This window comes from Gymnoscopelus braueri (genome assembly GCF_963280865.1).
Source record: "Gymnoscopelus braueri genome assembly, chromosome: 1".
NCBI lineage: Eukaryota > Metazoa > Chordata > Actinopteri > Myctophiformes > Myctophidae > Gymnoscopelus > Gymnoscopelus braueri.
The window spans coordinates 64,119,044-64,135,349 of record NC_137603.1 but is presented as its reverse complement, the minus strand read 5'-3'; the positions used below and the strand labels follow the sequence as shown (position 1 = coordinate 64,135,349).

Sequence of the window (16,306 nt, the reverse complement as noted above, 5' to 3'; positions counted from 1 at the left end):
TTACTTTACACCACTGCTGATTACCAATGTGTTTTTTTTAAATAAAATGCATTTTATTTAACCACTTGAGCCCTATTCAAATATAAAACAACTGCCGATCTACAATAGCCTATGATGACATAACCAAATTAGGGACACAAGCTTGAAAGTGGTTAAAAATCAGGACACATCTGCTGCACAATTGCTGATAGTCAAAAATAATGGCAATAATGGCCAATATATCAGCCACACTGATATAATGGTCTGGCTCTCGTCTGTCCGGGCATTATTTCACCAAACAGCAGTGTGTGCAGGCAAACCCTGTCTTTTCATCTGGTTATGAACTAAAGATATGATCCATTAATAACTATTCAAAAGGTCATAATGTGAATTGATGTTCCCGCTGTGGGCTCTGTGGCGGCAAATTGCCTCCTCTTCTCTCACTATCCATTGTGTCTGATTATGCGGCGCTTGATCATTGGAATGTCCCACTTAACTCCCTGAGTTTGTGTCAGCGCTCTCATGTGTCACTGATAATGTGACAGTTAGAGCCAAACATTGATTCTGTTACTTTCTTCCTGTCTATGTTGCACTCCATGCTGCCACCCCATAAGTCCCATTATCTGCTGTTGTATCATTGTAGCCTCCTTTAACTCCTCTGCTGAACTCCATGCTGTGTGGGTGAAACCTAGTCCTTTATAGCTTCTGCTCAGTGTGATAAACAAACAAACAAAAACTAAAATTAAAAATTAAAATCAATGTCTGTGGGATCATGGTTACCCCGTCTTCCTCTTCTAATGGATATGACACTGTCCTGGGTCTTTTAATGGGTATCAATACTATCGATACTGTCCTGGGTCTTTTAATGGGTGTTGTTTATTGTGTATTACGGATCCCCATTAGTCCTCACCGCAGTGAAGGCTACTCTTCCTGCAGGTCCAAACATTCACTTCAGAATCAAATTAAAACATAATACAATACAATGGAATACCACCATTACATAGTTAATGACAGTTAATAACAGTGTCCAGGTCTTTTAATGGGTATGACAGTTACCGCCCTATTCTCCAGCAGTTTTCCCCCCCTCTAAACCACGTTAAATCCGGATAATGGAGCTGCCCCGCCCAATAGGTTATTCTAGCACCTGCTCTACCCGTCACCATTATGCCGACGCCGTTATTTGCGCATGGAGGTGTGCCCGTGGGCGTGTTGTTGCTATATCCCCCACATTGACATTCTCAACCCACACATGGGTACGGCTTGGGGAGGGGGGTTAGTGGATTCTAAAAGCACCCGCTGGTTTATAAAATCACCCGCCAAGTGCACACAGACACTACAATGGCTTTGTGCGTTGGACCATGAGCCGTGTTGCCAGCCTTGGCGAGAAATAAGCAACCGCAGTCCGCAGGTCTATGAAAACAAAAAGAAGCAACTATAAGGCCACATGAGCACTTCAAACTACTAACTAGAGCTTTCATATCCCCTAAATATTTCAGCCCGGCTCGACTAATAATTGACAAATTAGACCCAGCCCAGCCCGTCAGTCATTTTTCTAAAGAAGCCTTATTTCTCATTAAATCTTGGTAATTCGTTAAGAACAGGAGTCATTCTACCCTATTCCAACAGTCTATATTTTATTTAAAAAACAGCTTGGAGCAAATAGGGCTATATAAATATATACACTGCCCCATAACCATTTAAAAAATGATTATGGTTATTCTATGAAATATATGTTTCATAGAATAACCGTAATCATTTTTGCAATGGAGAAATCACATCCAATGTTACCTTCTACTGGCCGCTGCCTGTGCTCTCATTTGAAGAAATAATCCAACATTTACTTTGAGGTGAAAAAGACATGAAGAAAGCCCCTAAGATCCATTATTTATGTCATGTTATGGTTTAAACTTTCGAGGGGGCTCTCTGCTGCAGCGTCATGACAAGACAGTGATTGATTTGACCTACTTTTGCGTTGCGCTGCCCTGTTGATTAATTATTTGGCATCAGCTGTGTAAGAATATATAACTATTTTAAATGGCTTTCATATACTCTTGGGGATCTGACTAATATGACAAGCTTATTGTGAACACAATACGCTACAAATTAATTAATATATGAATTTATTTGGTTGTAAAAAAAACGTAGACCCGGCCCAGCCGGTGCCGACGGGCCGGGTCGGGTCCCGTTGGGTTTGGGCTAAAATCTTAAGCACTTACATTTTTTGTAAGATGATCGGATCATCTATAGTGTGATTTAAATTTTGGCTGCTGTCTCGTTAAACCTATGTTGCGGGTGAATATTATATTATATATTATATATATTATATTATTATTATATTCCCCACGTAAACGCTACGTTCATGACCCCCCAAAATAACCATATTTGAACTGGGGACCCCCCCATTTTGTTTGACTCGGTTCCACAGATAAATATCAGATAGCAGATCTACAAGCTCGCCAGGCGTTGGGTGCTCCATTGTGGTCTCGACCCACAGGTTGAGAACCACTGCATTAAAAGCTCCAAGCAAGTTACATGTCTAGTATGTTGTTGACCACGTAATGTAATGTTTTTGGTTTAGTGTTAGGCTACTCTGTGGCGCGCGCGCGCCTCATGCTGTCCAAAATAACAGATCTGTAAGCTGTTGACAGACATGACGCAGCGCCGTTGATAGCTTGTATGTCTGTTATTTTGGGTAGGTAGGCGACGCACATACGCATCGCAGCAATGTGTCTGGGTTTGAGAGGCTTTGATTGATGTAAACTTAAAGTTTAGCTCTGTTCGGGATTACTGAACAAAGGTGGATGATGAAAGATAACGGGGACAATATGGATGTAAGTTAACTTTAACTGCGTCACTTCAGAGGGAACTATGGAGCAACTTCAGAGATGTTTACACACCCCTGGAATCCATTAGAATGGTGGAAATAGAACGATAACAGCCAACGTGAGTTACATAGGCTATAGACCTTTCCTAAAACTGTCCAATTTATTATACCCATGTGCTACTGTTTGTCTGTGTACCACATAGGAGCGTTGTCGCAACATGATGTAATTAATTATTTGGGAGCAGCCGGTGTGTACCAATAGTATACATATTTTAAATGGCTTTCATATACTATTCCGGATCTGACTAATATGACAAGCTTATTGTGAACACAATAGGCTACAAATTAATATAACAATGTATTTGGATAAAATAAAAATAAAGAAGGAAAACAAGCCCAATGTGGCTTATAATAATCAGACCAGGCAACAGTGCAGACAGGTAGATAGGCTAGAGCATATATTGGATCGGGGATGACGGCTAGCGCAGTCTTCTCTTAAAGGCAATGGCTTCTGGCACGGTGATTGGTTTTATCATTGTAACGCCCAAACCACACCTAGGCATAATGTAACGGGTAGCTCAGGTGTTTGGCGGGTGAGGGGGGTGCCATAGAATACCGAATTTTGCGGGGAAACGCCTCTTGCCTAGTCCGAAATCCGTAATTAGTGGTTTGTTCAAATCTCACACAGAATAGAGCCCTTAGGGCCCTATTCTGGGCGCCGCCTTACCCATTATCCCTAAACTTCTTTGCCATTTTTTACTATTTTGAAAAACATTTTCGAATAGTTCAAAAAGCCAATCTACAAGCTTCGATGTAGATCTGCTGTAGATCTGACTGGTTCCAAGATTATTTTTTAAATAACATTACTGAACCCGAGTGGACCCGTGACAATTTGGTCCGATTCCGAGCCGTTACGACATTTTATTAATATTTTAAGGACGCTGACCGCAATTGGACCTGTGAAATTTGTTCCGAGATCCGATCAGTTCCAAGACCCGTACAGACCCGACCCAGACTGTTGGATATTACATAGGCTATGGATCCGTTCACGACTCGAACGCTGCTGTTTAGTAGGCTATTATAGACTGTGAAGGCAGCACAGAAAAATCCTCAGTGTGCATTTAACTCTGGGAGAGTACAGTGGTTAGCACTTGATAACGGCAGTAATACCATCTGAGTGCCTCTGTGGTACCACAGAGGCACCACCACTACTTGGTGGTGCCACATTTGACACCTTTTTTTTAGGTGTAGTGTGGCTGATCGGCCACGATGTGGCGCATGTGAGTCCATGAACCCTATAGTACATTATTAGCAACAGGGGAAGGGTGATTGCATTTAAAATTGATTGTAATTTTTATGTTTTTTGTAAACATAGAAAATAATGCAGAGTCCTTAGGATGAATTCAAAAGCAATTGTTTCTTTAAACACAACTGTGTTTCATGGTGGAAGTACACAGACATTTTACTTAAGTAAAAGTTGCAATACCACAATATAAAAATACTCTATTACAACTAAAAGGCCTGTGTTCAAAATGTTACTTGAGTAAAAGTACAAAGGTATTGGCATCAAAATATACTTAAAGTACTCCAATGTTTGAAAGTAGCCGATCTACAAGCTTGTAGATCGGCTATTTTCAAATGGTATAAAATAGGGCTAAAGTGGTTAATGTATATGTTTTATAATATAACAATTTATATCTGCAAAGTAACTAAAGTTTTCAAACAATTGTAGTGGAGTAAAAGTACAATATTTGCCTCTGCAGATGTAGTGGAGTAGAAGTAAAAGTGCACTAATAATTCTGTGTGTAGTGTCTTGTTATCACATACAGCCATTTTATCAACTATATCAGTAGTATAGTGGTTAGTGAATGTGACCTGCAAAGTTAGAGGTCAGGGTACGATTCCCACTTGGGTCACCTAGAATCTTGTGAAAAATGATGGTGTTTTTTACTTTACTGGAATATTACTGTACTTTTACTTCCACTCCACTACATCTGCAGGGGCAAATATTGTACTTTACTCCACTACAATTGTTTGAAAACTTTAGTTACTTTGCAGATATAAATTGTTATATTATAAAACATACATATTAGAAGTGCCACTATCTATGAAATATAAAGATTACAGCTCACTAAATGTGTTTCACTGTCAAGCCCAAGTTCTTCTGAGATGAGACAGCCTACTTCACAGGATGTGTGCATTAGCATAACCTTTTTCAGCTTGGTAGAGTAGATCAATTAACTTCAAGATCCCCTCCCCCTTACCTCAAATCTCCCTCTCTCTCTTACCAAGGCTATTTGAAAATAGCCAATCTACATGCTAGACCGGCTACTTTCACTCCACTACAATTGTTTGAAAACTTTAGTTACTTTGCAGATATAAATGATTATATTATAAAACATAAACATTAACCACTTTAGCCCTATTTTATACCATTTGAAAATATCCAATCTACAAGGTTGTAGATTGACTACTTTCAGACATTTTAGTACTTTTACTTTTGGTACTTTAAGTATATTTTGATGCCAATACTTTTGTACTTTTACTCAAGTAACACTTCACTGTTTCAGCTGAAGTGAGATGCCCCTTCTGTGTGTAGTGTCTTCTTATCACTAGCCTCGATCTCCAGGCTTTTATTGCTTAGTTTTGCTAAAATCTTATCACATACAGCCATCTTATCAGCTATATCAGTAGTATAGTGGTTAGTGAATGTGACCTGCAAAGTTAGAGGTCAGGGTACGATTCCCACTTGGGTCACCTAGAATCTTGTGAAAAATGATGGTGTTTTTTACTTTACTGGAATATTACTGTACTTTTACTTCCACTCCACTACATCTGCAGGGGCAAATATTGTACTTTACTCCACTACAATTGTTTGAAAACTTTAGTTACTTTGCAGATATAAATTGTTATATTATAAAACATACATATTAGAAGTGCCACTATCTATGAAATATAAAGATTACAGCTCACTAAATGTGTTTCACTGTCAAGCCCAAGTTCTTCTGAGATGAGACAGCCTACTTCACAGGATGTGTGCATTAGCATAACCTTTTTCAGCTTGGTAGAGTAGATCAATTCACTTCAAGATCCCCTCCCCCTTACCTCAAATCTCCCTCTCTCTCTTACCAAGGCTATTTGAAAATAGCCAATCTACATGCTAGACCGGCTACTTTCACTCCACTACAATTGTTTGAAAACTTTAGTTACTTTGCAGATATAAATGATTATATTATAAAACATAAACATTAACCACTTTAGCCCTATTTTATACCATTTGAAAATATCCAATCTACAAGGTTGTAGATTGACTACTTTCAGACATTTTAGTACTTTTACTTTTGGTACTTTAAGTATATTTTGATGCCAATACTTTTGTACTTTTACTCAAGTAACACTTCACTGTTTCAACTGAAGTGAGATGCCCCTTCTGTGTGTAGTGTCTTCTTATCACTAGCCTCGATCTCCAGGCTTTTATTGCTTAGTTTTGCTAAAATCTTATCACATACAGCCATCTTATCAGCTATATCAGTAGTATAGTGGTTAGTGAATGTGACCTGCAAAGTTAGAGGTCAGGGTACGATTCCCACTTGGGTCACCTAGAATCTTGTGAAAAATGATGGTGTTTTTTACTTTACTGGAATATTACTGTACTTTTACTTCCACTACATCTGCAGGGGCAAATATTGTACTTTACTCCACTACAATTGTTTGAAAACTTTAGTTACTTTGCAGATATAAATTGTTATATTATAAAACATACATATTAGAAGTGCCACTATCTATGAAATATAAAGATTACAGCTCACTAAATGTGTTTCACTGTCAAGCCCAAGTTCTTCTGAGATGAGACAGCCTACTTCACAGGATGTGTGCATTAGCATAACCTTTTTCAGCTTGGTAGAGTAGATCAATTCACTTCAAGATCCACTCCCCCTTACCTCAAATCTCCCTCTCTCTCTTACCAAGGCTATTTGAAAATAGCCAATCTACATGCTAGACCGGCTACTTTCACTCCACTGCAATTGTTTGAAAACTTTAGTTACTTTGCAGATATAAATGATTATATTATAAAACATAAACATTAACCACTTTAGCCCTATTTTATACCATTTGAAAATATCCAATCTACAAGGTTGTAGATTGACTACTTTCAGACATTTTAGTACTTTTACTTTTGGTACTTTAAGTATATTTTGATGCCAATACTTTTGTACTTTTACTCAAGTAACACTTCACTGTTTCAGCTGAAGTGAGATGCCCCTTCTGTGTGTAGTGTCTTGTTATCACATACAGCCATCTTAACAACTATATCAGTAGTATAGTGGTTAGTGAATGTGACCTGCAAAGTTGGAGGTCAGGGTATTATTCCCACTTGGGTCACCTAGAATCTTGTGAAAAATGATGGTGTTTTTTACTTTACTGGAATATTACTGTACTTTTACTTCCACTCCACTACATCTGCAGGGGCAAATATTGTACTTTACTCCACTACAATTGTTTGAAAACTTTAGTTACTTTGCAGATATAAATGATTATATTATAAAACATAAACATTAACCACTTTAGCCCTATTTTATACCATTTGAAAATAGCCAATCTACAAGCTTGTAGATTGACTACTTTCAGACATTTTAGTACTTTTACTTTTGGTACTTTAAGTATATTTTGATGCCAATACCTTTGTACTTTTACTCAAGTAACATTGCACTGTTTCAGCTGGAAGTCAGATGCCCCATTCTGTGTGTACTGTGTTCTCATCTCATACAGCCATTTTTCATCTGTACCGGTAGTCTAGTGGTTAATGAAATGTTTCTCAAAGGTTGGAGGTCAGGGTTCGATACCCACTTGGGTTGCATAGAACCTTGGGAAACATGTTGAGGTCTTTTTTTTACTGTACTGGAGTATTAGTGCACTTTTACTTCTACTCCACTACATCTGCAGAGGCAAATATTGTACTTTTACTCCACTACAATTGTTTGAAAACTTTAGTTACTTTGCAGATATAAATTGTTATATTATAAAACATATACATTAACCACTTTAGCCCTATTTTATACCATTTGAAAATAGCCGATCTACAAGCTTGTAGATCGGCTACTTTCAAACATTGGAGTACTTTTACTTTTGGTACTTTAAGTATATTTTGATGCCAATACTTTTGTACTTTTACTCAAGTAACATTTTGAACACAGGCCTTTTAGTTGTAATAGAGTATTTTTATATTGTGGTATTGCTACTTTTACTTAAGTAAAATGTATGTATTTAATGTTTCATTCCTGAGGGTTATATTTAATAGCCCACTGAGTGCAATTTACCAAAATACATATTGATAATATAACCCATACAATTATTTGTTTCACTTCTCAACAAGTTCAGCTTCAATTGCAGCTTCTATCTGTTGACTGAAAGCAGCCCTGTCTCAAATAGACACAACATGCCTATGTCTGGGCATTAGTTGCTCTCTACCGCCATCTAGTGGCACCACATAGAAAAAAGCGGTACCACAAAAACAGGTGGTACCACAGGGGCACCAGAGGGGTACCACCACTGACATTATCAAGTGCTAACCACTGTAGGTAGAACTGACCCATTTTTACTCAATCCAAGTACAATGAACACTGAGGATTTGGCTGTGTTCATAGATAGCGGAATAGGCTACATGATCGCACACTCCACGTGCACATTTTTATTCCGTTGGGGTATAGTTTGATGCGCTCTGGGTCTGTGCCACAGCCTGGTCTGTGCACCCTCCGCTCTCACTGAGTTGACGTCGGCATGCAGTGCTCAACTTTGTGCTGACCCCAGGTTAGTGTAATCATCGTAGTACTTTTGTCTTTTCTCTATAATGATCAGTGATGAGGACAGGACTTTTCGGATCCACTCGGGTATTATAATGATAAACAGATTTGAGGTCCGAGATGATAGAACCGGAAGTCTGAGTCCAAGTGATTATGGTAAAACACAGATTATTTTTGGAATTGGGGACCCCTGAAGAGTTCTAATGATATTGTCCCAGGTCTTTTAATGGGTATGACACTGTACCAGGTCTTTCAATGGGTATGACAGTGTCCCAGGTCTTTTAATGGGTATGACAGTGTCCCAGGTATTTTAATGGGTATGACACTGTCCTGGGTCCCAAACATGCACCCCTGTCATAGACCAGACAGTGTGCATTCATTACCAAAGCTGGTGATTTTCTATTGGAAAGGAACAGGGGCCATAATTGGAAAAACAACAGGATCAGACAAAGTAAATGTTGCAGTGGATGATAAAGCAGTGGACTCTCATGTCCCACCAAGTGGCAGCAGGATCACCACACATGACAGGTTTCCTAAATAAAGGCCAGTTTTACACACCGTTAATTTCATTTAGATTGAACATGAACACTCGCCATGCCATTGAAGTGTGTGTGTGTGTGTCCCAGGCTGCATGGGGCTCTTGTCTGGGGAGTCGACTGTGTGATTCGACCGCATGTTTTACTTTGATGTTTGCCCACCCTATTAGGACACTCAAGCCAGTGATGCTCAGTGATTAAATTCCTACAGCTAGTGCACTCGTCTGTGCTTTCAGTACTAGGTCTGGTCAAAAATCTCCAGAGCAGCAGAATCTTTAGTTTGAGAACCTGTTCCTCTACTGGCCTGCTTTAATTCTTTGTCTCTTCCCTCAGCCAGCATGACTGCCTCCCCACACAGCTCCAACCTTTCAAAGACAAGGCCTGAAGGTATTCAAGGTATTCATCAGCTTGAGAAGCTTTGGACCTAAGTTAACTCCTTTTGGACTTGTTAAGTTGTACCTTTGTGGCCTCCTTCGCCTTGAGAAGTTTGAAGCCTCGTTCTGTTTTGACTTTATTACACTTATTACACTTACATGTTTGCATACTGTGTGTGTGTGTGTGTGTGTGTGTGTGTGTGTGTGTGTGTGTGTGTGTGTGTGTGTGTGTGTGTGTGTGTGTGTGTGTGTGTGTGTGTGTGTGTGTGTGTGTGTGTGTGTGTGCGCGTGTGTGTGTGTGTGTGTGTGTGTGTGTGTGTATGTGTGCGCGTGTTTCTGCCTGTATAAACTCATCTCTTCATCATCATTTGAAGTGTTTTGCAAATGTATTAAAAACGAAATTATTCAGACCTTTGACCCAAATATTGCCTAGGGCGCCAAATTGCCTAGCACCGGCCCTGCCTGGCTCCCTCAACAGTTCTCCCAGTATTTGCACGTTGCCATTTGCACATTGCTAGTTGCACAGCTAAATTGTATTGTGGTTGATATCGTATTTTAGTTAGTTAGCGGCGCCATAAGAGGTTAGGTTTTAGGTATTTTTCTTTTGTGTTTGCATTTTAACTGCATAGAGGCAGGAAATTGAAATACAATGTAATTGACCTTTTCCAAACCTGTTTCTGTGTCAGGCAGCTCTCTCCTGGGTTAAAAGTGTTGCTCTCCTTACCTGGTATCAAACACGAACCTGTGTGTCCTGTGAATTTGAGTGGTTTTACTTATGGGACCCATCCCCTTTAACACATTGCATGCCAGTCGCGTAGATCTACGCGAACCTATTTAAAGCCGCAGCGTGCCAGTCGCGTAGATCTACGCGAACCGCCGATTCCCATGTTAAGTGCCCCAGGTGCACTTTCCGAATTTTTTTGATCCATTTACGTTTCCGGTTTCCGGTCGGAAACGGAATTATTCGGGTTCCGGTTTTTTCGATCGTATCCGCTTCCTGTCTGGGATCCTGTTTAAAACTCGATTTTCTCTGGTTGTTGTTTTTCTCCTCGCTGATCACTGTTTACCGTGTATCGGCTGTAGCTTCAAGATGGCGGCACGGATTTGGAAACTGTTTTCGCTCGCCGTTTCTCACGGATCCGCTGTGTGGTTAGAACCAAATGAACGCGCACTTTTAACTTATTTAGCGAGGTCTGTGGCGACATGAAAAAAACTAAAAAACAACAATAAAACGCTGGCACTGGTGAGTACATTATGAGATTAAACTCTGGCATGGAATGTGTTAAAAAGGTGGCGTAGTCAACAATTTGTCTCTGTATTGGGTTTTACAGTAGTTATTCACTTAGCACTTTAATCGGTGTAATTCAAATTCTTATTACTGTGAACCCAGTAAGGCTAAGAAGAGGTATCACAACTCAAGGGCCATTTTTGAGTATAACTGGGCAAACCAAATGTGACCTAGTTGGCCACCGTCACATACAGCTTATGTCAGTCTTTGTTTTATTTCAATATATTTACAAAACCTGTTTTTTCTTTTTCATTGTGAAGTAGGGTGTGTAGATTGATGTGAAAAATATTATATATATAATCCATGTTAAGATGAGTCTGAAACAACAAAATGTGGACAACTTGAAAGGGCCTGAAAACGTTCCACTGTATACATTACGTACTGTAAACGTATACTGCTATGTGCACATGAGCATATGTTCTTGTTTTTTTTCTGTGCATTATATCACTAGCGTCCATGTTGGGGCGTTGGCTGTGTGCCAGATGTGGAGAGCCTTCTAGAAATGTATCAATAAACTGAACCCCACAGTAGTCATATACAGTATATATTTTACTAATATAGTATAATAGTATATATATGTATGGTATATGGTCTCCATTTACACCAGCCTGCATTCTCCCTTTTTACATTTCTTTACCCTTTTATTCATTTATTTCACCAGGGTAATTGCAGCGCTTGGTCAGCTGATTCAAATCGGTATTGATCTATTGCCAAAGGTTCTGAATTAATGTCAGCATTTTCGGACAATATGCTGGCCATTGTAGTTAATGTAAGCTCCAAGGCGAGGGCATTTCAGGGTAAACGTCCATTCACATTAAGGCATCTTAACAAATGTCCCCCTGTCTCTGCATTACAAACAGGCGAACAAGTGAAGTCTAACAGACTCTATAAGCCTTTCCCAAATGCAGTGCCAGAATGAATCTGCTGGGAATTATAAAACAAGTGCATGAGAGCTCTAAGCATCCTAATAGGCCCACAGTCTGTCTACAACCTAACAGTGGTGGAAAAAGTACTAACATTTTTTACTTAAGTAAAAGTATCAATACTGCAATGTAGAAATGCTCAGTGTTCAAAATGTTACTTGAGTAAAAGTACAAAAGTATTGGCATGAAAATGTATTGAAAGTACCAAAAGTAAAAGTACTAACATGTTTGAAATTAGCCGATCTACAAGCTCACAACGCGTCGCGACGCGACTCGTTGTGAGCTTGTAGATCTGCTATTTTCAAATAGCCTATGTATAAAATAGGGCTAAAGAGGTTAATGTATGTTTCATAATGTAATCATTTATATCTGAAAAGTAACTAGTAACTAAAGTTATCAAATTATTGTAGTGGGGTAAAAGTACAATATTTGCCTCTGAGATCTAGTGGAGTAGAAGTAAAAGTACTGAAAACTGGAAACACTCAAGTAAAGTAAAAAGTTAAAAAAAGAAAGTACAGTACTTGAGTAAATGTACTTAGTTACTTTACACCACTGCAACCTAAAAACTTGTGTTCTAGCAGGTGGTAGTAATAACCAACCAAGATTTAACTGTGAGGTTTGTAGAAACTATTTTAGGTTTCAAATACAGATTGAAACTTGTTCTCTCTTTTTGCCATGAGAAATTATTCATTTAACTGCACAACAACACAGTGTTCTATATGTGTGTTCTATCTATTCACATCTATTCACATCTTTAGCTGCATCTGTAGTGTTTATTATAATGGCTTAAAGGTGCTGCTGGTTATCTTCATTTTTGTTTTGTTTTAAATTGCTCTATATTCCCATAGCAGTCATTGATGTTAATCACGCATGCACACACACACACACACACACACACACACACACACACACACACTGACAACTGACTAAATTTTACCTGGAACACAAGCTGATAAATTATCTTTGGGGTTCGTCCTCCTGATTGGATGAAATGTGTAACCTCCCTGAACATTTATTTTGTGTTTACTAAAACACTGGAGAGACAGGGAGACCTGTTACTGAACAAACTCTGCAATGCTTACTAACACAATATAGAGCTTTAAACTTAAACTTAAACTTAAACATTGTGTTTGAAACAATATTTGCCGCACCTTTAATTACACACTGCCTCTGTAGGGGCAGTGACAGCGTGGCAGTGTCTCTGTGTGCTGTGCTGATCTATTGGGTATTTTATCCTGTCTGTGTAAAGAAAGTTTCATGGTGCTGGGTCACAGCACACATCCCCCAGTTCCCACAACACTAAAACACTACATTAAATGAACACCACAGCCTAGTAAATAAAGTGAAGCATGGTGCAATGCACGTATTCAGATGGGACTCCCAGGTTTAATGTTTTGGGCTTTCGCCAGGTTTGTTTCTGGCACAAAACCCCCTGTATGCCATGTTCTGTTCTGTTGGTGCTGGAAAAGTTAGTTTATTCTCCAACACTCTACTTCCACATTTGAGCTATTGCTGAGCACGTGTAGGACACTGCAGTGTAACTTTGACCGGGAACGCATCTGTGTCATTTTAATATTTCTTTGGCTATTCAAAAATAGCAGATATACAAGCTGTATTTTGTATCTGCTATTTTTGAGGAAAAAAAAACATTTTGAACTCTGTTACAACTTCTGGGGATCCCTGGAACAAAATATTTTGAGATGGGGACATTGGGGGTCCATGGCCAAATACATATCATTTTCGAGAACCACTGATAGTATAGCAACATAAGTTTTAAAAAAAAAGAAAATATTATTATTTAGAATCCCCAGAAGCAAAGATTTGAGTTAAACATGTTCGCTTTAAAAATATACATATTCAAAGATTTGCACACATTTTCCACTATTTTTCCCAAAAATAGCAGATCTACAAGCTCGCCACGCTATGAGCTTGTATATCTATATTTTTGAATAGCCAAATAAATTTAAAAACAGAGATGCGTTCCCGGTTTGAATGGGTTAAATGCTACAAGATTAAGGATACACAATCTTATTTAATACCACGCCATATGAATTCTAGACCATTCACATTGCCTCAATTTTTTTTTTTTTTTTTGCCCATTCAGATTTGCACAAATACATTTTTGCAAGATTTTTCAGTGACAAAAACAACAACACCACTATCTATTTGAACTGGCTAATAATGCCTCATGTATGCTAATGACAAATCGGCATGAAGCTGAACTACTTGTCCCCCTGTCGTTTGGCACACATCCTACAGGCCACAATTACATGTAATCATTTTCTTAATCAAGCTAATGTAGAAGTTAATAGGAAGTCTATTTGGTTCCATTTATACCGTCTCAGAGTTAAATGAACATTGATGATTTTACAGTGTAGATGGCAGTCCCAGAGATATGACATTGTATCAAATGGGGGTCCCCCGTGGCCTATTGCATATCAAACTGGGGGTCCTTGAAATTAAAAGGGTTGAGAATCAGTGAGGTACACATTACCTTGTACAATGAGGTAGACCTGTGAGGTCTTAGGATGCTGTTTGGTCTGTATGGTACATGTGTAGGACCCCTCATCATATACATTCACCTATAGAAATACAGAGAAGAGAAGAGAAGAGAAGAGAAGAGAAGAGAAGAGAAGAGAAGAGAAGAGAAGAGAAGAGAAGAGAAGAGAAGAGAAGAGAAGAGAAGAGAAGAGAAATCATATATCTTCTCATATATTATATCAGTATACCTTAAATGTCATTTTGGTTTAAATGATGTTGTGGTGTCATCATTTATGTTCTGCACACCGGTCAGCTACAGTATATCCTTTCATGTTATTTGTCACCCCTACAGTATTTCTGTGTAATGGTACAGCTGGTGTGTTGTTTGGCACCCCTAGAGCACCCCTGTAAAATGGTACAGCCCATGAGGCAACTCCCATTTCAGACAGGAAACAGGAAGGGAAAATAACATTTTCACAAAAGCGACATACCAAAGCCTATAGATGGGTTTCCGCGCGACGTCATCACAGAGCAGAGTGCGCAATCTGCGCATGCGCGGGGGAGAACGAACCGGAAGCGCCATTCACTCTATTGTTATTTTCGGGATTTAGATAGGCATAATGCTGCTATTATAGGCATAATAGGCATAATGCTGCTATTATATACAAACAGATCCAACTTCCGACAAATCATTTTTATTGAGTAAAGAAGATATTACAAACTGCATCATTTAATCTACTTTCATTAAACCTGGTGAAGACCATTTATTTTAATGAATGTACAATGGCCAGAGCTGCTGCGGGTAATAGCGCCCTCTACAGGCTCATCCCGCCACTGCGCGCGCATCATCCTCTCATGTTTACAAACAGGAAACCCATCTATACCGCTTGTGCTATAACCACGGCCCGCGTCTACCAAAAAACACGCCCTGCTTCTGTGACGCACAGAACTGCCTCTCGCCTACAACAACTGCAGACTATTCTTTTGGCCGATAAAGTATAGACCCCTCAACAGACGACGTCACACTGATAAGAACCAGTATGCGTGTGCAGGCCGGCATCAAATGATATGTCTCGCTAGGACGCGCCTCACTAGCCAACACACAAGAGGAGGTTGAATGAACTGAAACCAGCGCACCCCGAAACAATATGAAGTCCTGACGTCACTCGTTCATCCCCTGGGTCGTAAAGTAATTTCTCTATGGAGAATAACATTGGGTCATCTTAGAATCATCTCATATAAGAATTGTGGTCCAAAAATAAACAAACTGTCTCTGCGATATTGTCAGGGAGGTGGCTCTGTATCGTTTATGATAGTCAGTCACTTATATTTTATACTTATATCTGTTTCTGGCGAAAATGTAACTAATTTGGCGGAAGTAACATTAGCGTTTTATCACCGTCAGTTGATGCTTCATGTCCATATGAGTCAATGTGCCGAGATCATTTGTTTATTTTTTGGAACACAGTTCTTATTTGACGCAATATTAAACACGTCTATGGGAGTTCAGAACGGGGGGAAAAAAACGCAACCCAGGTAGGATGTGTAAATTACATCAGACTTCGGTGCTCTATTGATTGCATGAAATAATCACCTGTGCGTCCAGTCTCAATGTTGGTAAACTCATAATTGGTTTTTGACCGAGACGGATGTGCGCCGAAGTTTGCTTGAGCCGACTCAGCGCCGTTCAAGTTATGCACCGATAGGGACAGAATCGTAAATCATGTTTTGGCGAGAGTGTTTCCCCCAACTGCCACTCAAAGTGGCTACTCACTGCACAAATGGTATAGGCTTTGGGATGCTAGATTTCAGTCAACTGTGTAAAACCAGAGCATTTAAAGCAAATCCGCTGTAATGCTGTTGTTGTTCCATAAGAAAGCATTGTCTGTAAGTGTGAATTCTTTAATAATCAGCTTCATAGACCCGTAGTTAAACTTATGTGAAAGTGTTTTTGGTTGTATTGTTTATGCTAAGATTTAACACAGCCATGTTGGCCACTTAAATGTAATTCATTTGTACTGTACATAGTTTTTTCAGTTTCACTCCGTTTTCACAACTACATGCACCTTGAGTCTGCAATAAATATGTTGGAGCTTAAAG

General features: G+C 39.2%; 1 protein-coding gene across 1 annotated transcript in view; it reads right to left on the bottom strand.

The window, feature by feature from the left end:
* LOC308093102 (limbic system-associated membrane protein-like) overlaps positions 1-16,306 on the bottom strand; it is a gene marked incomplete at its 5' end in the record, with an annotated part of 196,485 nt that overhangs the window by 63,460 nt on the left and 116,719 nt on the right. The window contains one exon of the mRNA XM_080439318.1: positions 14,220-14,307. Coding sequence (XP_080295444.1) covers positions 14,220-14,307 — 88 coding nt within the window. The remainder of the gene's footprint in view (positions 1-14,219; positions 14,308-16,306) is intronic.